Source organism: Fulvia fulva, chromosome 10 (assembly GCF_020509005.1).
Source record: "Fulvia fulva chromosome 10, complete sequence".
In the NCBI taxonomy this organism is placed as follows: domain Eukaryota; kingdom Fungi; phylum Ascomycota; class Dothideomycetes; order Mycosphaerellales; family Mycosphaerellaceae; genus Fulvia; species Fulvia fulva.
In genome coordinates this window covers 639865-662865 of record NC_063021.1, presented here as the reverse complement: position 1 = coordinate 662865, position 23001 = coordinate 639865, and the positions used below count along the sequence as shown (strand labels likewise).

The 23001-nt window shown below is 47.3% G+C and overlaps 5 protein-coding genes across 5 annotated transcripts; 4 read left to right on the top strand and 1 right to left on the bottom strand.

Moving 5' to 3' along the window:
* Positions 1–272: 272 nt before the first annotated feature.
* On the top strand, positions 273–848 carry CLAFUR5_11797 (uncharacterized protein; the record flags this gene model as incomplete). Its single annotated transcript, XM_047910945.1, has 1 exon — positions 273–848. One exon carries the CDS (start codon positions 273–275, stop codon positions 846–848), a length of 576 nt encoding a protein of 191 aa, XP_047766939.1.
* A 941-nt stretch (positions 849–1789) lies between these two features.
* On the top strand, positions 1790–2911 carry CLAFUR5_11796 (Asnovolin J 5',6'-dehydrogenase nvfM; the record flags this gene model as incomplete). Its single annotated transcript, XM_047910944.1, has 4 exons — positions 1790–1876; positions 1928–2195; positions 2278–2663; positions 2717–2911. 4 exons carry the CDS (start codon positions 1790–1792, stop codon positions 2909–2911), a joined length of 936 nt encoding a protein of 311 aa, XP_047766933.1.
* Positions 2912–3158: 247 nt separating this feature from the next.
* On the bottom strand, positions 3159–4003 carry CLAFUR5_11795 (uncharacterized protein; the record flags this gene model as incomplete). The annotated part of the gene is made up of 3 exons (XM_047910943.1): positions 3159–3209; positions 3261–3619; positions 3715–4003. 3 exons carry the CDS (start codon positions 4001–4003, stop codon positions 3159–3161), a joined length of 699 nt encoding a protein of 232 aa, XP_047767592.1.
* Positions 4004–5187: 1184 nt separating this feature from the next.
* Positions 5188–6402, top strand: CLAFUR5_11794 (uncharacterized protein; the record flags this gene model as incomplete). The annotated part of the gene is made up of 1 exon (XM_047910942.1): positions 5188–6402. The coding sequence occupies one exon, from the start codon at positions 5188–5190 to the stop codon at positions 6400–6402; it is 1215 nt and encodes a 404-aa protein (XP_047766932.1).
* A 410-nt stretch (positions 6403–6812) lies between these two features.
* CLAFUR5_11793 (uncharacterized protein) lies at positions 6813–7643 on the top strand (the record flags this gene model as incomplete). Its single annotated transcript, XM_047910941.1, has 2 exons — positions 6813–6984; positions 7033–7643. The coding sequence occupies 2 exons, from the start codon at positions 6813–6815 to the stop codon at positions 7641–7643; spliced, it is 783 nt and encodes a 260-aa protein (XP_047767602.1).
* Between the last annotated feature and the right edge of the window lie 15358 nt (positions 7644–23001).

The window sequence follows — 23001 nt, the reverse complement described above, 5'->3', positions numbered from 1 at the left end:
CTGCACCTGCAGCGACCTCTGCACAGCCCTCGATCACGCTCTGGCTCGCCTTTAAATTGCCCTCTTCCCTTCGATTCTTTTTCCTCTTCTTCCTCTTCTCTTCTCCATCAGCATCCACCACAGGACATCCACATCCATCACCACTCAGCACCAACAACACTTGTTTCTCATACAGCTCCACCACACACATCAACCACTTCTTCAATCAGGTCACCGACAGGGGTCAACCACCAACCACATCTTCTCTCCGGACACTCCATCACACCGTCAACATGCACGCCTTCCAGGTTCTCGCTGCCATCATCATCGGTGCTGGAGCCGCGGCCATCGACAACGAAGCTGTCTCCGCTGGGCCTCTCACCGACAACACAGTGCTCAGCCTCACGAAGAAATTCAACCCCTGGGAAGAGCTCATGAACAACACCGGAAAAGCTGGTCCGGTCCTCTTTCACGACTCTTTCGCCCGCGATAGAGTACTACAATTCAACTGCGACCACCGCGGCAAGCACGGCGAGCAGATTTGTTGCCGAAACGAGAATAACCTCGTCGACTCTGAAAACGTCGGCATTGCAGGCTTCGACTTGTGCGAACGCCAGGGCCGCAAGAGACACGACAAGTACGACGTGAAGCGCCATGGAGATTACTCTGCAACTTACATCGGCGAGGGTGGCAAGAGCAAGAAGGGGCTGCTTATCTCGGAGTGTCACGATGCCATGCAGGAGATCATCGAGGTCTGCGAGAGACCGGTGGTTGGGAGCGCAACAAAGATGACCACCGGCGGCTTCGCCAAGATGAATGACTGGGCTTACACTGTCAACATTCCACTCGATGGCGAGAGCCCTTCTTGAGCAATGGTGAGCTTCCACCTTCCTGTCCACAATTACTTCGACTGACCATCATCCCAGCACTTCGACAACCTACCCTTTCTCCTATCGACAACCGCGGCCGCATAATCCTGGGCATGGCCTGGTGGGTTTGGTGAGGAGAGTTGTGGTTTGGACGGAAAGATGGCATCCTGTGGCATGCAACTTTGTACATCAACCTGAGATAATGTAATCATATTCAAGCTGTTGCTTCATTGTCTGCTTCCCGTCTCTTAATGTTCTTCACCTGCTTCACGATGTGTTGGCTCGTCCTTTCAGCTCTTCGACGCCTCCCTCGGCCGCCATTGCACAGCAGTTCCTCTTGACGGCTTCTTCCTGGCTCGTCAATCACTTTGGCAGGTGCCACCACATGGGTTCCGACCACCAGTCGCTACCGCAATGTGTAGGACGTCTGGGTATTTGCCGCTCATGCACGAGACGAGCGGTGGTGATGCATTGCGCCGGCATTGCTTCTCAATACTGCCGTGACATTGAAGATACCCTTGCGCCGATTCTTCGGAACATGTATTCGATGTTGAGGTAATGATATTGATAGGCCAATACAAGCAACGCAGGTGGAAGTTGCTCATGCATAAGCCACGCTGCCCTTGCATAAAGTTTCCATTACTGAGCGCTGCAAAGCATTAAAATTGTCACTATGAAGAACGAGGTCCGTTTCCGTTTCCGGTCAAACTTGAAACGCAGTGAGGTCATGTAGCCTATAGGAGAAGTTCGTCAGGAGTGATCGGATGGATGATCGATAGGGCAGAATGAATCGCAGGCGGCTGCAGTGGAGCGCTAGCGCTATGTCGATAGCGCGGCTTGTATGTGCATATATATACAGTGGTCTGGTAGCCTCAGCTTCACGAACATCTTTCAAGCCAGAACAGATCCTTTCCCGACGAAGTCATCGACAGCAACCCACCATGTCTCGAATCAAAGTCGGCATACTCGGCGCCTCAGGCGAAACAGGCACCTCCATAATCAACGGCCTCCTCGAAGCAGGCACCTTCGTAAGCACCATCCTCCCATCGATCCATCCCCTTTCTCACACATAACGCCAGGAAATCATAGCCCTAACCCGCCCCTCCTCCATGACCAAACCATCCAACCAAGCCCTCGCCTCCCGGGGCGTAACCCTCCGCGAAATAACCCTCTCAGCATCCTCCAACCCCACCACCCTCCTCCCCACCATCCGAGACCTCCAAATCCTCATCTCCTCCATCGCACCCCTCGAGCAACTCGCTCAGATCCCTCTCGCCACAGCCGCCAAAGCCGCAGGGATTCAACGTTTCATTCCCTGCGCTTTTCTCCCCGTTATTCCCGCTGGTGGTAAGTTCCGTTCACAATTCCTCCCCAATGACCGTCCCACAACACAATCCTAACTAACACCCCTCCCCTTCTTTCCCTCCAGGCCACCACCTCCTCCGCGACCTCAAACAAGTCGTCTACACGCACCTCACCTCCCTCCCCCTCCCCTACACCATCATCGACGTCGGCTGGTGGTACCAAATCTCCATCCCCAAACTCCCTTCCGGTCTCACCGACGCCTTCGTCCTCTCTGGAAAGTCCGAAATCGCCGGGACCGGCAACGTCCCCTCCGCACTGACAGACTTGCGGGACATCGGCCGCTACGTCGCTCGCATCATCGTCGATGACAGAACTCTGAATCGATACGTCTTCGTCTACAACGAGATGTGGAGCCAGAACGAGGTGTGGGATCTGTTTGAAAAGGAGTCGGGGGAGAAGGTCGAGAGGCATTACGTTTCAGAGGAGGAGTTGGTGGCGAGGGTTGAGAGTGTTCCCGAGGGGCCTGGGATATGGAGGCGCTGTTGGTGAAGGTGCCGGCGTAGTATTCGTTGTCGCAGAATATCAGGGGAGAGAATACGCCAGAGTTTGCAAAGTCGCTGGGGTATCTGACGAGTAAGGAGCTGTATCCGGAGCTGGAGTTTAAGGGCTTGGAGGTGTTTGCGAAGGAGATATTGAGGGGCGAGGTGCCGACCATATATGAAGAGTTGAAGAAGCAGTTTGCTGCGTGGAAGAAGTGAGAGTGATAGAGATAAATCTAGCAGTCAATTAGCAGAACACAGACCTTGGTTTGACATGCCTTCTTCAGCTTCATTCAACAATATCAATACAGCCAGATCGTGAGTCAGACCAGGCGAGCGGCAGTGGTATCTCTAAAGGAGCGCGGGGTGCTAAAGCGCCAACCAGATAATGGTACATTTTGAGCCGCAGTGTGATACGGTCATCCCTTGTCCCCTTCCTAACGCCGTGCCCAAAGTTTATGCCGTACTACCTTTCCAGAGGCTCCGGATTGAAGAGTGCGAATCTCATGCGGTGGAACTATCACACAGTCAGTGGCGTCTCAGTCGGTCACGGGGAAGATAGACTGACCGCTGGAAGCTTGGGTATCACAACTGCCAACGTCGCAAGGAGGTTGATGGTGAAGTACGTCAAGTCGTAATGCGTGTAGTGCGTGCTGATCAGGAACAGACATATGGGAACAGACAGCAGGAACTTCTTGGCCGGTGTGTATTGCTCCTCGTTGTCGATCTGCTCCCACATGTTGAGGTTATCGTAGGCACCCGCGTTGAACTCGAAGGGTATCCCTCGGACGTAGTGGAACATCAGGTAGGAGCCGCACATGTAGGTTATGTTGACAAGAGTCCACGAGGTCTCCTGGCTGATCGAAGGGATGACGTCGTACACGATCTTGAGGAGGACAATGATAATGGCGTGGATCATCCACGCTCCTAAAATGACAATATGTCAGCTCACGTGCTCTTTCGACGTGCCATGTTGATCTCGACCCATGACTCGCGAGGCCTGCTCTCCGTGTGTTTCTCACCTTTGGCGTTGACCCATTGTGCGTTCAAATTGGGTAGCACTGCCTGGTCGCTTTGCTGTTCTAGACTCTCCGGTGGCTCCTGGTACATCAGACTGCTACTCCGCCTCCGACGGCGGTTCTCCTTGAAGTTGTTGCTCATCTTGCGCTCGGCGGATTGCACGCAGAGCGGCGGCGACGTGTCGGCAAAGCTGATGCCGCCGCGTTGTAAGAGTGTGGAAGACAGTTTGGCGGTGTTGTTGCTGGTCGAAGAGGCGGATCTCGGTCGGTGGGACGGTAGAAATATCACCATGAAGTCGCCGGGTGTGGTGTGGTGTGTGTATTTCGGGATCAGGTGTGAGGTGTGCAGGTAGGTAGGTGATGTAAGGCGTTTGGTGGCTGCAGTGTGTGATATGTGGTCTCGGACTGCGGTTGCCTCTTTGTTCTCGTGTTCACTTCCCTTCCTTGGGCGAGTGCGGAAAGCCGGCGTACTTTTCCGAAGCTCGGCGACTGCGAGTCACGGGTTGGAGAAGCAGCAGCAGCAGCAGCAAACAGTGCTGTGTGTGTGCTGTCTGTCACGTTGTGGTATGAGTTGGTGGAGGTGGTCTTGTAGCAGGAGAGAGAACACGGTCGGTGCATTCGCAAAGGGAAGGTCAACGTTTACTCCAAGGGTCGTGCGCAACTTGCTCCACCGTGTTCAACGCTAGCTGCTGACGTCTCTCTGCAGCTTCGAGAATGCTGCTATCCTATTTTCAGCCACACCACTAACAGTCGAGACCCTTCTTCTCCTATTCACTTCGTATTGACATCGTCTTATGAACATGCACAACAATCCAACACACGTTTCCTGATAAGTTACATCACGCGTCTTCCACCCCCAGTACAATAATCAATGTCGCGATTCGCGAGCACAAGCACGCTGCTCAGCATGACCAGAAAATCGTCTGATGTTCACTGTGAAACTGCTTACCCAGTCTCTTCCCGATGATCAGCCTGTAGCACAGCAAGTTCCTACGCACGGGGGCAACTCTGCCTCTACAAACTATCGCCACGCATGCGAGGCAATCTGCATCTGTTCGAGTTCAACGTACGATATAGAACCCACACCGGGCTTGTTGATTAGTAGGTGGAGGATCCGATATGCTCATGCAGCAAGGATGCCATGAGCAGATCGTGGCGTAAGCATCGCGGCGGTCACGACTAGATCCGGCGATACCATGCATACCAAAATCAGTATGCGACATTTTGCTCCAGGCGCGAAAGGCCATAGCAATGGCATAGATTGTTTGCTGATGTTGTGGCGTTGCGACGCGGCTTCACGATCAGAACGTGCTGTGTCGTCCCAGTCATAGTTTCTGGCCAATACTTTTGGCCGGGAAGGAACGAGAACAACGCCACGCGCGTGTTATGAACTTCATGTGAAGATCAACATTTCCATTTCCACTCTCACTTCTCCACACAACTTGCCTCACCACATCGCGCCGCGACTACCAAGCAATGTCTGAATCCGGCGACGACTCAAGGACCGCAGCAGTGGGGAGGAAGCGCAAGCAGGTGAGTGAAGCAGATCGCTTTGGCGCGGCGGCAGCAGCAGCAGCAGCAACAGGTTGGCGTGGCGTAAAGTCACGCCGCTTGTCAATGACGTCCAAAGAGTCGGGGGAGATCTCATCGTCTGGCGGTGAGACTTGCCGCAGCAGCAATGCCTTCTCCACCTATGAGGAGTTCAAGAAGACTGCTGGCCAAGACAGGCCGCAGGTGAGTTTTTCTTTGTCTGGTGCCACGCGCACGACCCAATCTGTCGACTTGTCCAACAACAGCCAGAGCAACCCACTGGACGACGACAGCAGCGAGGAAGACGGCGAGATCGCGGAGAGCAGCGATGCAAGCACGAGCATGAGCGAAAGTGAAAGCTCAAGTGAAGAGGACAGTGAGGCCGAGAGCGACTCTGCACCATCACACGCGCGTGCCTCTGCCTCTCCTAATAACACCCACCGCGACCGCGAAGGTGACGCCAGCACAATGGCCATCAAACCGCACCCAGATGGCATGATACGCCTTCATCAACTCACAGACAAGGAGCAAGACGAGCAGTACAAGTATTTTGACCTGAGATACGACGACGATATCATCTACTGCATGTGCTGTGGCGATCGTGGCCACCAAGCCAGAACTTGCCCAACTCGCCGCTGCACTCATTGCAACGCCTACGACAAGCACGCCTCACATGCGTGCCCAACATTCAGAAAGTGCACGCGCTGCCGTCAGAGAGGCCACGACGCACCGCAATGCACCAATACCCAGCCGATCATCATTGGCAACGACACGTGCGACATCTGCAGCGAGCAAGGTCATGTTGAAGAAGAATGCGCTAAGCTCTGGCACACATCACTAAACCCGCCATTGAAGGAAATTGCTAAGACGGCCGAGCGCGACATGTACAAAGTCTGCTACCACTGCGGCGACAGCGGCTATGACTCGCACTGGGGCGACGACTGTCCAGATCGCTACTACGACGAGCGGACGCAGGGACCAAATTTGGTGAAGACCTGGGGCAAGAAGGATGCCGCGAAGTTTGTGGAGCCGGAAAGCAACAACAGCGATGTGGACGAAGAGGAAGAGAGAGAGGACTCAGAGGTGGTGCAGAAGATGGAGAGTGATGAGCCAGCTCCGGCAGCATCGCAGAACTGGCAGGTGGGACTTTTCGACTATTGAGCGACTTCCAGCATGACAGATACCGATGAACGAGGCGAGCACAGGAGTCTTGGTCGATGTCCATTCTCGCAAGACGATGGCAGGAATGAGGGACGCACTTGTATGAGACGGCTGTTACGATGCCCATGGACATATTGGATCGTGACGCTCTCAAACAGAGTGGAGCGGCTGCTGCGGATCGCTAGTCGGTCCCCACGCTTCGACCTGCCCGGAAAGGAAGCTACTTTGACCTGACATGTGCTAGAGCGCCTACGACCGCAGATGAATACTGGAGAAAACGAACCCTATCGCACAGATAGAGTTGTCAAAGTGTACGCCCTTTTAGCAATGACGTTACAGCTCCGGTCTTCTACCCCACCACAAGCTGTTTCAAACGCCTAGAACGACCATCTTGCACTTCAGAGCCATCAATGTCTACAAGGTTTCGTCTCATCTCACGTCTGAGCAAATCACTTCGAGATATCAATTACGCCGGAAGTCGTCCGATGTCACAGAAGCTGCTTCTCCGTCCCTTGTGCACAAGATATAGAACTCCTACGGTGCAGACATTCAACCACACTTGCACACACAGCACCATGGCTCGTAAGTGCCATTTCACTGACAAGACCCCGTCGACTGACCATTCCGTAGACACAACATTCCCAACCGACATTCCTGCCCCTACCGACGACGGCGCCTGCAACCACCTCCCAGGCCTCAAACTTCCCTCCATACCACTCCCATCAACAGCCGGCAACACCGTCGACATCTCAACCCTCGCCGGCCTCACCGTCCTCTTCTGCTACCCCCGCACCGGCGGCCCCAACGAAACGATCACAGAAGAATGGAACCAAATTCCCGGGGCGCGTGGCTGCACGCCACAAGCCTGTTCCTTCCGCGACGCCTCCAAAGAGTTTCTAACCTTGGGGGTATCCCACATTTTCGGCGCGAGCACCCAGGGTACTGCGTACCAGCGGGAACTAAAGGAGAGGATGCATTTGCCGTATCAGTTGCTTTCTGATGAGAAATTGGAGCTGGCCCAAGCACTCAATCTACCCACTTTCGAGTGGCAGGGGTCGAAATTGATCAAGCGACTGACAATGGCGATTGAGGATGGGGAGGTGATCAAGGTGTTCTATCCGGTGTTTCCGCCGGATCAGAGTGCGAATGAGGTGTTGAAGTGGTTGGGGACTTATGATGGAAGGAAGAATCTGAGTACGGAGGGGGAGAACCAGACGACGAGGAATATGCAGAAGAAGTAGGCTGCGACAACTATGTCCGGTAAGCATTGAGCATGTCTGCGTATCCACTCACCGACGAATGTTCCGCTCACAGACTCACGAGGCACTGTTCAGAAGCACGACAAAGATGGAGTGATGCCACAAGTCAAAAGGCATGTACACAGTGATCGTATGGCGCACCTATCAAAGCATAGTCTTCGGCCGAGCAGCGATGAAACCAGAACCGGCGTGCGCCGGCGATCCGCAGCCTCCGAGAAAGCTTCACTTAGTCATGCTGCAGTGTGTCAGCAGAACCCTAGAAGGCAGCTGCCCTAGGGCCCGTTCGATCGCCATGTTATCGTAGCTTGATATCATGTCGATTACACGACATCACGGTGTGGTCGATAATATCGTGTTATCGTAGCTCTAATATTAAGCGTAATATCTGCTATTAGGTAGGTCGTAATTATACTCTACTTATAAGTCTTAATATAGTATAACGTATTAAATAGGTACGGATTAATAGTAGCGGAGTAGAGTAAGAGATCAATCTTCAACTGACTAATAGCACGAGCATATAGCAATATATTAGGAACTAATGTGTTGATTATATTAGATGTCTATCTAAGCTAAAGGGGAGAGAAGGTATCTCCCTATAAGCTAAGTTATCGTAGATGCCTTAGGCTACTAGATCACTTCCTAATTGTTGACTCCCTTTGAGATGCTACATCTTAATACTCCTACTTATCTCGTATAGGAGGTTATAGTCTGCTTACTTCCTATTAATAGTACTTAGACCTTTTTATAATAGATTAAGCTAGCTTATAAACCTCTAGAAGTATAGACTAGTCTTTAGTTTTATAAACCCGTCTATAACTATCTTAGAGGTTAGGGTATACTTAATAACAATAAGCCTCCTCTACTAAAGTTTCCTAATAGCGTTATAGGTAATGTTAATATACTTTGACTTATTATAAATATATATATCTTTTACTAGGGTAAGGGCAGCTTGATTATTACCTCTTAACTAGACTAGTCTCAAATTTGATACAGTCTCCTAGTTTCTAGTGATTCTTAGTTAATAGGAACAGTCTCCTACTAACTCTAGACAATCTATTTCTCTTAGTAGTAAAGTGTTACGGGTAGCCCGCGACCCCCTACTATAGCTACGTCGGCCCGGCTAAACCGCGGACCTTCCGTATCGGGTTAGCGCGGCTTGGCTTTACTTTATAACTTCGCCGCGCCTCGCGCTCCTCTTTCGTAGCTTCGTAGAACAATAACTATCTCGTTCGGACCCTATAATACGCGCGCCCTTATAGTTTGTTCTACTACCCTACCTAGATCGCGGATCTAGGTAAGGGACGCGTAACAATAGGAATAGACAGAACCGTAGAACTCGAGAACGCGTAGAGTCGCATTAGAACATAGAACACGGTAAGGCGTATAGCGCGTAGATACCTAGAGAACGTAACGTAGCGACATTATTAGTAGGTAGTCGCGCGCTTGTAGACAGTTAGGATATAGGCACCGTTACGCCTCCCCCGAACCTAGACAACATGACTTTATAAATAGCGAACGGCGGTATACTACCGCTACCTAAGCCTAAGGGCAAAAGTAAGTAGCGTATATCTCTTTTCCCCGACCTCTCCTCTTTCCCTTAGAGTTAGATATAGGACGACAACCGGCGGGTCATAGTAGACACCGGTGTCGCGCTATAACAAGAGATTAATAAAGCTTACTAGAAGGCCTTCGAGCGAGAAGAAGGTAGTAAGATTGACTTTATAGAACTGTTCGAGTTCAAGCTCAAAGAGAACCTAGGCGGCGACCTAGACGAGGTGTATCTATTACTCGACGAGGCAGAACATATTCTCGCATCCGAATACTAGAATATTACCCTAGATAACCTTACGACCCTTATATCCTAATACCCGAAGACTACCTACGACTTCGTACTATAAGTAGTTAACACGGCGATTACTAAGGGTAGACAACTCGATATAATAGAGCGAGCTAACGACCTCTAGAACACCTAGTACACTACGCTATATACCGAATACGACCGTATCTATAAGATGCTACGAAGTGAAGAGCTTGTCATATAGAAAATAGTAGCGGATCTTAAGAGTAAGAAGGATTACGACCTAGCTAAGCTATAAGAGCTAGAGAAGAAATATAAGGAAGCTAACAACCTATATAAGTAGTTTAGCGAGATCTACGAGAAGGAGAAGAAGAAGGTACAAGATGCTAAGGTGAAGAACTAGGCCCTATAACAAGAAGTCGATGACTTAAAGGCTCGGCTTAAGGCAGGAGACACTATATAGAACGGAGGTAGGGGCCGCTTAGGCCGCCGACCCTCTCGTTCCCGCCTACGCGAGACCTTACTCGAGTAGCTATTACGTAGGTATCGCGAAGCTACTAGTAGAGGTGGCGGTAGCGGTAGTAGTAATAACGATAGAGACGACTATAACTATAGTAATAATAGCCGAGGACGTAATAACGACCGTCCGCGACTAGGACCTAACAATAGTCGTGACTCGAGAATACGTAATACCCGTACCTAGACACTACTAGTTGACCTTCTAGAACGTCTCTTTACTATTGACCGTACCCTTACTCGCGGTATAGAGATCGGTAAGGGTGTGCCTAACCCTAAGCACTTTAAGAACGATAATGACCCTAATTTCGATAGCTAGTATAGTAGTGTTCTCCTAAAGCTAACTATAGTAACCTTCCGTACTAAGGTAGATAGTCTACGCTTCGTATATAGGTAGACGTAAGGTGATCCTTAGCGAAGTATTAAGCCGAGGATCCCTATGCCTAGATAGTAGTCCTTTAATAAGTTCAAGACTAGAGAAGAGTTATTAGATTAGATAATACGCTAATATAGTATACGTAATAAAGGAACTAAGGCTATAGTTAACATTGCTACCTATAAGTAAGAACAAGGCGAAACCTTTATAGCCTTCTATATACGCTACTCGAAGTTACGCGCCTAGATGTTATAGACCGATAAGACCGAGCTTATACTATTCCGTAACCGACTAAACCGTAAGTACTTTATTAAGACCTTCGGCGACCGCGAAGTCGACCGCCGCCTAGATAGTATATAAGACGTTATCGAGGAGTATACCGTACTAGACGAGAGCTTCTACGAGACAGATCGACTATACCCGTAGAAGGAGCGCCCCCGTAGTAATAGTAACTCGAACGGTAATAGCGGCTAGAATAACTAGAACAACGGTAACGTAGTTACTAGTACCGCTACCGGTATAGTAGGTGCCTTAGTATAGCGCCTACTACAGTACGCTAGTACTAAGAAGAAGGAGGATCTACCGACATATCTATAGAACCTACCTACGCTTAACCGTAAGTAGCGCGAAGACCTTAAGAAGTAGGATAAGTACTACCGCTACCGTATAGGTTCTTACGTATCGACTAACCCTAAATGCCTAATATATAGGTACGATAGCGACTATCGCCCACCGCGTCTACGTAATACTACGCCGAATCCGAACGCGAACCTTAGTTCCCTAGCCGCCGATCCGTAGTAGGGAAATAGTACGACCGCTGCCTAAGCGTAGTAGATAGCGGTCACCCGAACTTCCTAGGACAGAAAGAGTATAAGATTAAGAGACACGGAATGTAAGAGGCGGTAATAGACTATAGTAAGGAGCTTAAGATATCGGTATACGCACTAGATAAATAACAGCTAGCTATATACCCTTATATATTGTTACCCGTAATGATATAATATAGAAAGGCTCGAGGCCTTATAGATTCTACTTCTACCTCTCTCTTTCTTGACTAGAAATTTATACGTAAATATATAATACCCCTAATCCCTTTAACGTAAAGCCGACGACTAACACTAGGAGATAGAACGGCCACTACACGGCAGATTATATACGCGGCCCTTATAGACGTAGTTATCGGCGATTATTACGAGTAAATGTTATACTACGTTAGCGACCTCGAATATAATATCGTCTTTAGCCTACCTTAGCTTATAGCGTATAACCTAAACATCTTCTAGGAGATAGGCGAGGTAGCATTAAGATCGGATTACTACTTTGGTCACTGTCTATAGAATAAGACATCGATAATAGTGTAATCCCTAAACTATTACGAGAAGAAGAAGTAGGTATTAGTACGGTATAGACTAGAGCCCTTTACCGGAGAAGTAGCGAGCTTTATAGTAGGAGGGGCGGAGCTAAACGTCTTATTATATGACCTAGAAGATATAGACGATGAAGAAGTGGACTACTAGAGCGTTTCTTAACGCGCGTAGGGAATGTACGCGCACCGGCCTAGGGCTAAGTGCTTCTACATTATGCCTACTAGGCGTAAGAGCGATAACGGAGAGCTTAAGCTAAGTGCAATAGCTACTAATGATCTAGACCAATTCTTAAACAAGCAGTTTAATCACAACCCGAAGGAGAAGTTGCCGCCGATATACTACGATATTACGGACGCTTTCTTAGCTAAGGATTATAAAGGACTCCTACCTTACCGACTAGGCGTAGATCATGAGATTCATATTAAGCCTAATAGTCTATAAGAGCTACTATACCGCAAGCCCTACGGCCTAGCTAAGAAGGAGAACGAGGCAGTTAAGAAATGGCTAGACGAGTAAACATCTAAAGGGAAGGTACGGAAAGTAGGGCAAAAGACGAGCTAGTCTCCTATACTAGTACTAGTAGTACGTAAGCCTAGAGGTAGGCTACGTGTTTATATCGACTATAGAGGATTAAATGCGATCACTATTAAGAACCGGTATCCGATTCCCTTAATATAAGAGACGCTTAACCGTATATACGGTAAGAAGTACTTTACGAAGCTAGACATTATAGTAGCCTTTAATAAGTTACGGATAGCTAAAGGGCACGAGTAGTTAACGGCGTTTACGATACGATACGGCATCTACGAGTGTCTAGTACTACTATTCGGCTTATATAACGGACTAGCATCGTTCTAATTATATATTAATAGATAGATAGATTTGTCATTCCCCTGTTCTAGGACCCTATCCGGCCTATATAGGTATATATCTATTGTATCGACAGAACTATATACTCGGAACATATATATCTTAGTAAAAATGGCGACGACGACGGTAGTAGACGACCGAGAGCAAGGGGGAGACGAGTGGAGGACGCTCTATAAGAAGGCGGAAGAGATGGTAGCGGTAGAAGAAGGGAGGTTTCCGGAGAGAGTACTAAAAGGAGTAATAAGCGAACTGCTCGGGGGACTGAAGGCGCTTAAAAGACAAACAAGCACTACGATCAACATAGTAATCGAGGCAGCAATACGAAACGCAAGAAATAACCCTTAAAGAGACCCGAGACAGACCTAGGGCCTAACGACCTAGGTAATAATCGCGAGCCAACCTACCCCCCCTTAAAGTATAGTACTACGAGTCTATATTACGGACTAGAAAGAGAAGGAAGAGATAGGAAAGATAACCGGGAGGGAGATAGTCGAGAAGATCGGAGTAAAGGGCATAGTAGGAGTAAGGGTAGATAATAAAGGGGTCAAGCTGTTTATAGTATACGTATAGGACAAGAAGGCCCTCGAAATAAACAAGGAGTAGACACTAAAGATCGGGAGCATAGCAAAAGTCTCCTATTAATAGTACATAGTAATTGCGTATAGGGTCCTACGAACCTTTAATACATAAAGGGATACACTAAACCTCTAGAGGCAAAACTAGGTAATAGCACTAGGACTATAGATCATAAAGACAGCGTGGGTCAAGAAGAAGATAGAGGAGGGTAAGAGGGCCTCCTCGCTAATCTTATAGGTTGCAATACTAGAGCAAGCGAACAAGGTCTTAGACTAAGGGTTGTACTAGGACTTTAAGAGGCTAGATATAGAAATCTATTAGAGCAACTACAGAATCCTTTAATGTTTCAACTGTTAACAGTACGGACATATTACCCTAAAGTATAGCAAAGCTATACTAGTCTACTTATACTGTGCTAGTAATCACGCGACCTAAGAGTGCCAAAAACGGAAGGAGGACACAAGATACGTAGTATATAGGAGAAAACACCCGGCATAGTCAAACTAATGCCTAGTTAGACTATCAGCCTAGTAGAGAGCGCGGGAAGCAAGGGTAACAACACTAACTAGGTTCCTAGTAGGTAAACAGAAACAACTAGAGAGAACCACCCACCCGAATAAGAGACCCCGGCTATAAGAGGAGCCACAAATAGTACTAGTAATAGGGAGACTAACGTTCTTGTACAAGGCAGCGCAGAGCAATAGACAAATAAGAATCAACCAAATGATAGGGAGCCAACCCTAAAGGGAAGAACAGGAGGAGGGACGGAAAAACTAATAGTAAGACTAACAGTAAGACTAAACGGACCTAGACACAAACATGTCCTAATGCCTTACACTAATAGACTATCAATCATTCAGTATAATGTGAACAGAAGCAAAGACAAGGTCTAAAGGAGCTTTCTATAAGCCTTAGACCCGGAGGAACACTATATTATAGTAATATAGGAACTATAGATCAACCTATACTCTAGGATTCTATTAACTATACGAGACCCGAGATACTACGTAGTAATAAACAGAACCGAGGGAGTCCTACGAACTTGTATCTATGTTAGTAAGAAGGTACTAGTAGAGGACTAGTAGGCCTAGCCGAGAACCGATAGGGATATCACTATAGTATAGCTTAAAACAACTCAAGGCCAAGTCCTAATCTATAGCGTATACAACCTACCTCTAGAGTCCAGAAGTAGTACACAACTACACACGCTAGGAAGGCTCCCGGAAGCAATAGACTAACAAAACCATAACATTGTAATAGGAGATTTCAACCTCTATTACCTAAAGTAGGGATCGGACTTCACCCTAGCATACTACTTCTTAGTAGGGAGGCTCATTAGTCAGATAGAAACAGCCCAAATGGACTTGATCACGCTAAAGGGAACAGAAACTTAGGCTAGAAACAACAGTTCTAGCACGCTAGACCTATACTTTATGTCCTACGCCTTAACACGACGGGTAGAAAGCTATATAGTCAATGACTAACTAGAGTCCTTATCAGACCACTATCTAATCCAAACCGACATCTAACTTATAGTTAAGGAGGAGAGGGAACCTAAGAGGAGGCTCTACTAGAAGCAGGCCGAGTGGACACTAGTATAGCAGCGGCTAGAAGGCGAACTAGAACAGGTGAACATTAACAATATATATATAACGGAGGGGATTGACCAAGTAGTGGAGCAGCTAATAGAAGCTATACAAAGGGCAGCCTAGGCCTATATACCTAAGAAGAGATGGTCGCTATACTAGAAGCTATACTAGACACTAGAGTATATAGCCAAAGTCAAGGAGGTAAGGAGAGCAAGAAGGAGATAGGAGTAACGACGCACCTAAGCAAACTAGGAAGCCTATAACAACGCGTACAAAGCAAAGAAGGCGTAGATCAGAAGAGACAAGACGTAGGAGTAGAGGTTAACTATAGGGATGATCACAGAACACCCGGAACAAATCTAGAGACTAGTAGAATAGGCTAGGAAACTAGACGAGGAACGAAACTCCCCGCCCTAGTTTCCCTTAATATAGGACTAAGACGGGGAAACGTAAACCACTCCGATAGGGAAAGCGAAAGCATTCGTAGACCACTTCTTCGGGACTTAGGTAGAGGTAGACCTAAGTAACATCCTAGAAACACACATTCCTCCGCTAAGGGAGGCTAACTAGTAAGTGTCAACTATAGAGATCGGAAACATTATCAAGAAACTGAAGGGCAATAAAGCCCTAGGCCTAGATAAGATCCCTAACTATTACCTAAAAGCTAGTAGTAGCCTTATTACTCTAGTGCTTACGCCAATCTTTACTTAGTATATAAAGTAGGGGTATTGCCTAAAGGCCTTTAGGCAATCACTAACTTACGTCCTAAGGAAACCCTAAAAGGAAGACTATACCAAGTTGAAGTCATATAGACTAATTGCGTTACTAAACACACTAGGGAAGCTCCTAGAGAAGGTCGTGGCTATAAGGCTCACCGGAATAGTAGAAGAACACAACCTCCTCCCGGTAACGTAAATAGGGGGGAGACAAAAGAGATCTACCCTTATAGTAGTCGAACTGATCATAGAGCAAATCAGACACATCTAGTACTATAGTAATAACAAGGTAGCCTCACTGCTTTCACTAGACATATTAGGGGCTTTCGACAATATGTCCTACGTAAGGCTCCTACACATCCTTAGAATAAAAAGTATCCTAGCCTAGATAGTACACTTTGTGTAGTCATTCCTTAAGGACAGAACAACCTAGATCCTCCTAGGGTCCTTCAAAGCCCCGTAGACCCTAATTACGAACACGGGCATCCTATAGGGCTCTACACTCTCCCCAATTCTGTTCCTCCTCTTTATAGCCGACCTGACCCCACTCCTAGAAACAGTAAACACCTTAGTATCGGGGTTCGTAGATAATACAAATATCCTAGCGTAGTCGGGGTCTATAGAGGAAAACTGCGCACTCCTAGAGGAGAGACATAGACAATGCGAAAAGTAGGCAAGAGAGCATAGGGCAAAATTCGTACCGGACAAGTACTAACTTATCTATTTTAGTAAGGTAAAGACAAAACACAACTTAGTAGTACTAGTAAAAATCTAGGGGTTCGAGACCTATCCTATATGGGAACTTAGAGTCCTTAGGATATAGCTAGACCCGAAACTTAGCTAGGGACCACAAGTGAAGAAGGCGTAAGCGAGAGCGGACACTAATAGATAATTAATCGAGAGACTTACTACGTTAACCTAGGGGGCGACCTTCATAAAGGCCTAGACTATATACAAGGCCATTGTCAAGCCCGTAATACTATATAGAGCAGCAATTTAGGCAGCGGAAAAACACATCCCGAAGAGAATTAAGGACCCCCTTAATAGAGCGTAGGCAGCCTACCTAAAGAGAGTACTAGGGGTATATAAGTCAACCCCTTACAGGACAATAGAAATGGAATCAGGTACAGCCCCTATTAGGGAGTACCTCTAGGGCATGAGGTGTCAATACGTAGAGAAGACATTAGTATACCCAGCCTAGGGAACTATCTAAGCAGCTACTCAAAGGATAAGAACCTAGTAGCAGAGGAGGAGAAGACCTAACCGGCTATATATGATCCTACAGAAGGAAGTAGACCTAAAAACATCATAGGAAATCCTAGTAGCCCTTGAACAGAGAGAAGCTCTGAGGGAGCAAGCTAATATAGGGGACAAAGGGAAAAAGAAGCAAAGCCAAGCAGAAAGGATCGTAGGTCACCTATAGGAAACGCGTTAGAACCAAAAACCGGTAAGGCTAGGAGCCCTACTAGCGGCCAGGACCTTCGGGAGGTATAACTACCTTATCTATAAAGACCTAAAGAGGGCGGAAGTAAGCATAGCTATCTAGATTCGCTCTAAGTACATTAGGCTAAGAGCATACTTGTACTAAAGAAGAGTCCTAGGATACGATTCCAAACGTTACCCCTATAGCTACCTATCCCAAAACCCGGAGCACATAGTGCTGAACTGTACTAAGTAGGTAAAAGGGAGAAGCTAGTAGAGGGCGAAGGCAAGAGATAGGCAATACTAGGCCATTATCTAGGACAGACAAGATATAAGGAGAGTGACAAGATGGATCCTTAACGAGGACTACCTAGAGCAATTCTCCCTAGTAGTAGAAACGGAAAGGTGGATAGAGAGGAGGGAGAGAGAGAGAAGAGCCGGGGAAACAGAAGGGAGAAAGGGAATCGAGAGGAGGACATCACTAGGGTTACGGGCAAGGTAGTTATAGGGTAACAACTATAACACTAGCGTACCCTAAAGGAAGGAGAACGAAAGGATAAGACAGGAAAGAACGAGGAGGGTAAAGACGAGGAGGTTTTCATCCGTTAATCGGGTTTCCTACCTACACAAATAGACCTAAATAGCGAGAGACCTGTATAGGCTATAGGGCACTAAAACAGGCGAATAAATAATCTATCTATCTATATATCTATTGTTATGTACAAAGGGAAACCCGAATAGGTGAAAACCCTTCCCGCCCCCGACTACTCCTTATCTAGTTTAGCTTTCCCTCTAAACGTACGTAGTCTATGTCACTACCCCGTTAGCCCCCGCTCCTAGCCGGTCTCGTCGCGCTACGTCGTATCCTCTCTTCCTATACTACTCCTACTAGACGGTACTGTTCTAGCTAGCCCTTCTCTAGTATCTAGTTCGTAATACGCCGTAGGTCCTTAGCGTTATTAAGAAGTGCCCTAATCGTCCGGTTCCTCGCCTTTTCTATCTGCTCCCCCCTTCCTAGCGACTACCTCGGACAGACGAGGAGTACGTGCCGTACGTTCTAGGAGCGATAGCCGTAGGGGTAGCTAGTATTCGTGTATCCTAGAACCTTCCTCTATAATAGGTACCCCTAGAGGCCGATATGTTCGCTTTGTAGTTAGGTTACTATACTACTCTATACCCTCGTAAGGCGGTAGTAGATAAGCTTCGGGGGGTACTTAACCGCGGATTTTATAGCTAACTATTCCTTAGGTTGTCCCGCTAGCTAAGGGCGTCTACTATGCCCTACAAGCTAGTTGTTCTACCTCTCTTTCTATAGTTACTCTATAAACGATTTCTTACCTTCCTATTATATTACTAGCTATTCGTCCCTTACCCGGTAGTTCGGCTCGTTTCCGGGTCGAATGCCCTTATACGCTAGTACTAATTTGCGGGCCCTTACGACTATACTAGCGATGACCTTCTATACTAGGTACTATACCGACTTGCCTAAGTAGGAGGTCCGTAGTCCCTAGATATATAGGTCGATCGGCGGTATAGCGGTCTTATACTTAAGTATCCTCGTTAGTATCGACTTATATACCCTAGTGACCTTCCTTAGGCATTGGTTTTGGATCTTTGCTAGCGGCGCGACGAGTCCCTTCGATAGGTAGGCCCTCTCGCCTAAGGACTATACTTAGCTACTATAGGTAAGGACTGGCCGTATAATAGCCGTATATAGAAGTCGTAACTACCGGAAGTCCGCCCCCTATATAGACGTAGTAAGCCTCTGGCATAATACTATATTCTGTTTAGCTTTCCGTAATATTGCCTATACGTACTTCCTCTACCGTAGCGCCGGGTCCACCTATAGTCCGAGGATCCTAAGCTAATTTACCGGGTTAGTCGTATACCCCTATATCTAGATAGAAGCTTGTATATTATAGAACCGTAGCCGGCGCGTAAAGTGTATTAGATTGTACTTTTCTAGGGCAAACCGAGCCCCGTGCCTCCTAGCCTAGTCCTCGTAGATCTTGTACTTCTCTTCTAGTAGCCTATAGTTCTCCTTAGTCGAGGCAGACTACGCTAGGATGTTTATGTCGTCTACGAAGCCGCTCGTAGCGGTGTTCTAGGATTCTAGGGCTAGGAGTAGCGTCGCTATAAAGAAGAGGAATAGAATAGGTACTAATTTTAAGCCTTATAGGATTCTAGTATAGACTGCTTAAAATAGGCTTCTATACTAGCCGACTAGGATCGACGTACTACGGTTTTAGAGGTAGGACCGTACGAAGTTAACAAGCCACTTAGGGAGTCCTTTCGACCTTAGGATATAGAGTAGCCGCGGGTATAACACGTAGTCGAAGGCTCCCGATATGTCTAGGCTAAGTAAGGAAGCCACCTTGTCCCTATTCTTATACTAGATAGCCTTTACCTAAGAGGTGATAAGTTCTATCGCGGATAGCGTCGATCGCTATAGGCGCGCACCTATCTAGGTGTCCGGGAGTAGGGAGTGTTCCTCTACCGCCTCGGAGAGTCTCGTTATAACTAGCTTCTTAAGCGCCTTCCTAAGAGTATTAAGGAGCGCAATTAGGCGGTACGACTTCACCTACGTATAGTCTTCCTTCTACGGCTTACGTAGGACCACTATCGTCGATTGTTTAAAAGCTATCGGGTAGTATCCGGTCTATAGGTAGGCGTTAAAGATCGCTATAACTACTAGGGCTAGTTGATCTCTACACTTCTTTAGTAGCTCGTTTAGGATCCTATCCGGCCCCGGGGCTTTCTTCGCCGGTAACTTCCTTAGTATAGCGGCAACTTCTCCCTCGGACACCTCCTATTAGACCGCGATACTAGGGGCTAGGGGAGTAGAGCTGTTTATATCGCTTAGATTAGCCTTGACTAGGGGCGGGAAGAACTTGCTAGCTAGTAGACGCGCCTTAGCCTCGGGGTCGCTAACCGGGCTACTAGGCGATTATAGCGCTAGGATAGAGAAGGAGGGGCCCTATATAGGGTCCTGTCGGGCCTATTTTGCTAGCTTCTATATCCTCGCTAGCTTACCGGCGATTTCTTCTACTATAGCCCTCTAGCCGACTACTTTCTCCCTCCGTATTATAGCTTTCTTCTATTAGTATACCTCCCTATATACGTTCTAGGCCTCCTCGCTATAGCTACTCGTCTACACCCGGCGGGCTCTCCTTACTTCTCTTACTACCGTAGTGTACTCCGGCGTCTAGTATAGTTTAGACTATATCGTTAGTTAGGTAAGCGGAACGTAAAGTAAGGTCGCTTTTCTTATTTCGTCTGTCAACCCCTAGACTACTTCGTCTATCTCGTCTTTACTATTGTATTGCTACTACGCGATCTAGACTAGCCTCTTAGAGTCATCGAGGTATACCTAGATATTGGCCTAGTAGGCCTTTCCCTAGTTTAGCTTAGGGGTTCTCGCTAGTATACGTTATATCTATATCGTAATAGAGGTCCTGACTAGTATATAGTCTAACGACGCCTCGAGTTTATGTTCGATCCTATAGTAGGTTACCGTATAGTAGTAGCTATCTAAGATCTAGGAGAGGTCGATCGTGCCTTAGAGTCCCCCTCTCTTCTAGGTACCTAGGTCCTTCGGGGTATTAAGGGCAATTACGTTACTCGCTATTAAGTCGAGTACTTCGTCGGCTATAGGGTGCGGCTATATAAGGCTTTCCTAGGAAGGGTAGTATATATTGAAGTCTCCTACTACGATGTGGCACCCTTGTCTCTTAAGCGCACTGTCTAGGTATCTATAGACCCCTAGGTCGCGGCTAGACCTCGAGGCTAGCGGTTACATATATAGGTTGTGTATCTAGGTGCTACCTATATAGAGGGAGGTAATATCGCCCCCGCCTTCTTCGTCTACGTAGTAGACTACCTCCTAGTCGGATTCTAGTATGTCCTTACTAATATAGAAGTACGTACGGGGTCTACCGTCGCCTCGTAGGTATATCGTATAGCCTAGTGACTTGTAGGTCGTTAGTCTCTTATAGTACGGGTTAATCTATAGCTCCTAGATTATAAGGACGTAGTAGACGCGCGGGTCCGCCTCGTATAGGAAATGGTTCTAGACTATATCCTTGCTATAGTTAACGTTATACTAGATAATACTAAGCGTGTCGAGGCTAGTTATCGGTATCGATAATCATTTCCTCTATATCGTCCTATGTCCTACTACCCTATACGTCCTAGTCTACGCCTATCGGCTATATACTAAAGGGGAGCCGGGCCTAGTTAGATTCCCTCGCCGTAGCTAGTAGAGCACGTAGCCTCCCGTACGCCCTAGGCTGCGCATCCTTTACATCGTTCTCGGCCCTAGGGCGCTTATACCCGACCGCCGCTAGTTAGTTCCGGTATAGGCTAGCCTCACGGTCGCCGTAGAATCTTAGGGCGACGGTTCTGTTTGTGATTGCCTTGTTTTTCGCTAGTTTCCGCTATAGGCATTCCGTACTATACGATAGGTAGTGCCCCGGACAGTTCGCGTACCGTCTCGTAGTCGATGTACAGTCCCTAGATATATAGTCTCCTATACAGTTCGAGCAGGCCTGCTTGTTTATGCACGTGTAGGTTTGGTGTCTATACTATTGGCATTTGAAGCATTGGAGGACACGAAAGGATAAGGAGTGCTTTTCTACTGTCTTAAGGCTATATTGCTAGACTAGGCCTTGTTCTATCGCTAGATCCGCCGCTTTCGCGTCTTATAGCTATACTATTAGCGCCGAGGCCTTCTTACCTTCTAGCCATTTCCTATAGAGCCAAGTCGTCTTCTAGATTAGAGAGTTAAGAGTGACCGGGTTGTCCTCTTAGAGAGCGCGTAGGTGACCCTAGTTAGTTAGGTCAAACTCCTTAGGTATATCGTAGACTAGGATCGTAAATTGTTTCGTTAAGACCTTCGCTAATACCGTAACCTTAGATGCCTACTATAGCTATACCTCTAGGTGCCTCCTAGTAGTAGTAGAGCTAGTATAGATCTATAGAGTACCGTTAGACTGTTAGTTTACTACGACTACCCCTAGTTAGTTAATTCGTTAGGCGAGCTCCTTGTTCGATAGCTTCGTAACTTCGGCCTAGTCTTCCTTTACTACAATACGGATCGTAACTATATCGTGCGTTAGGCGGGGGCCTAGTATCGATACCGCGACCGATACCTAGCTATAGGGGTGTTGATTCCGGGTGGCCTTACTAATCGCCTAGGACGTCGTCCTTATTTCTTATTACCCTCGGTAATACGATAGTATAAGCGCCGTACGTAGCTAAGTAATCATTACCTATAGAGACCGGTAAGGGAGCTGATCGTTAGTTTCTATACTTTTTACGTCCTCTATAAGTTGCTACTAGTTATCTTAGGGGGGCTTCGCCTATAGGGCCGTAGGCGCCGTTAGTGCCGTAGCCTAGGCTACTATTACCTAGGAGTTACCTAATGTAGCTAGGTACCTCCGCGGCGTTTAGAGCTGAAGAAATAGGGTGAAGAGAGCTTTAAGCTATCTAGATTAAATAAGGTAGAACTCTCTTAGTCCTAGGGGCAGTGGCCTACTTTATATATCGTTAGAATAGCCTTGATAAGAGCTTTCGAATATGTCGTGTTTTGGCGTAGAGATCGATATTATACATTAATAAGGTCTTATAAGAACACCTAGACGACTTTGTATCGGCCTACCTAGATAACGTACTTATCTTTAGTAACACCTTAGAGGAGTATATTGAATACGTACGGAAGGTTCTTACTAAGCTACGCGATGTAGGACTTATAGTAGACATCGATAAAAGCGAATTCTACTAATAGAAGGTGAGGTATCTTAGGCTAATTATAACCCCTAACGGCATCGAGATAGACCCCGAGAAACTCGAATGTATTTAGACATAGGAAGCTCCTAAGAACCTAAAGGATGTCTAGGCCTTCCTTAGATTTGCCAACTTCTATAGGCGGTTCATCGAAGCATTTTTGCGTATAGCTACTCCTCTTACAAACCTGACCAAGTCGGACGGACTAAGTAATTATAAGAACAGAAGGATTCAATAGTCACTAGATTGCTAACGAGCCTTTGACAATTTGAAAGCTACGTTTAGTAAAGCCGGCATACTCGTACATTATGTGCTAGGTAGGGGAA